This window comes from Bison bison, unplaced genomic scaffold, assembly GCF_000754665.1.
Source record: "Bison bison bison isolate TAMUID 2011002044 unplaced genomic scaffold, Bison_UMD1.0 scf7180017864221, whole genome shotgun sequence".
Taxonomy (NCBI): domain Eukaryota; kingdom Metazoa; phylum Chordata; class Mammalia; order Artiodactyla; family Bovidae; genus Bison; species Bison bison.
Window position 1 is genome coordinate 1,546,174 of NW_011494793.1, and position 817 is coordinate 1,546,990.

General features: G+C 59.1%; 1 protein-coding gene across 1 annotated transcript in view; it reads left to right on the forward strand.

Moving 5' to 3' along the window:
- SLC27A1 (solute carrier family 27 (fatty acid transporter), member 1) overlaps positions 1-817 on the forward strand; it is a 40,703-nt gene that overhangs the window by 27,871 nt on the left and 12,015 nt on the right. The window contains exon 4 of the mRNA XM_010845680.1: positions 3-156. Within this exon, the coding sequence (XP_010843982.1) occupies positions 3-156 (154 nt within the window). The remainder of the gene's footprint in view (positions 1-2; positions 157-817) is intronic.

Genomic DNA, 817 nt, shown 5'->3' on the forward strand with positions numbered 1-817 from the left:
AGGTGGGATCCCCTTGCCCGTGCCTATCCTGTCCCCTCGTCCCACCCAGCCCAGCCTCTGGTCCCCAACACCCGTGTCTCTCTCAGATCGACTCTTCTACATCTACACGTCGGGGACCACGGGGCTGCCCAAGGCTGCCATCATCGTGCACAGCAGGTGAGGGGCCCGTGGGCGTTGCCTGCCACCCCCACCCCCCCTACCTGCGCCCCAGCTCTTGTTGAGGATCCTGTGGGCATCTTGATCTCAACTGGGTAAAACCCACAGCCCATCTCAGGACCCAGTGTTGTCCTCTGCCCCTCCTCAGCCTCCTCCTGCCCCCATTCCTGCCCCCAACAGCCCTCCTCTCCTCCACGGCCATAGGATATCCCAACTTATGCCAAACTGCCCTGTACTTACCTTGGCCCTTGGATAAGAAGCCTCATTCGTGTTGTGCCCCACCTGCCACTTCTCTGATGTCATTTTCCCCTTCTGCCTCTTTGCTCACTCTCTCCTTGATTCCTCCAACCTGCCAGGTTGCTTCTGACCTCAGGACCTTTGCATATGCTCTGCCCTTCACCTGCGTGCCCTTCCCTAGCTCTCCCCACAGCTCCTTCTTACCAGGTCTCAGTCACTTCCCCAGAGAGGATACCCCAGCCTCCCTGGTTTTGTCCCCTTCAGCCTCTCTGTTGCTCTGTTATATTCCTCATGGCACCAAGCATCATTTCCTTTCTTTGTTGCATGTTCTTCACCCTCCAGCCTCTAAGGCCGGTAAGAGCTGGGCTGGCTCTGCCTGGGTCCCTGCTGTGTCCCCAGTATCCAGCACGCTCCCCCCCCCCCC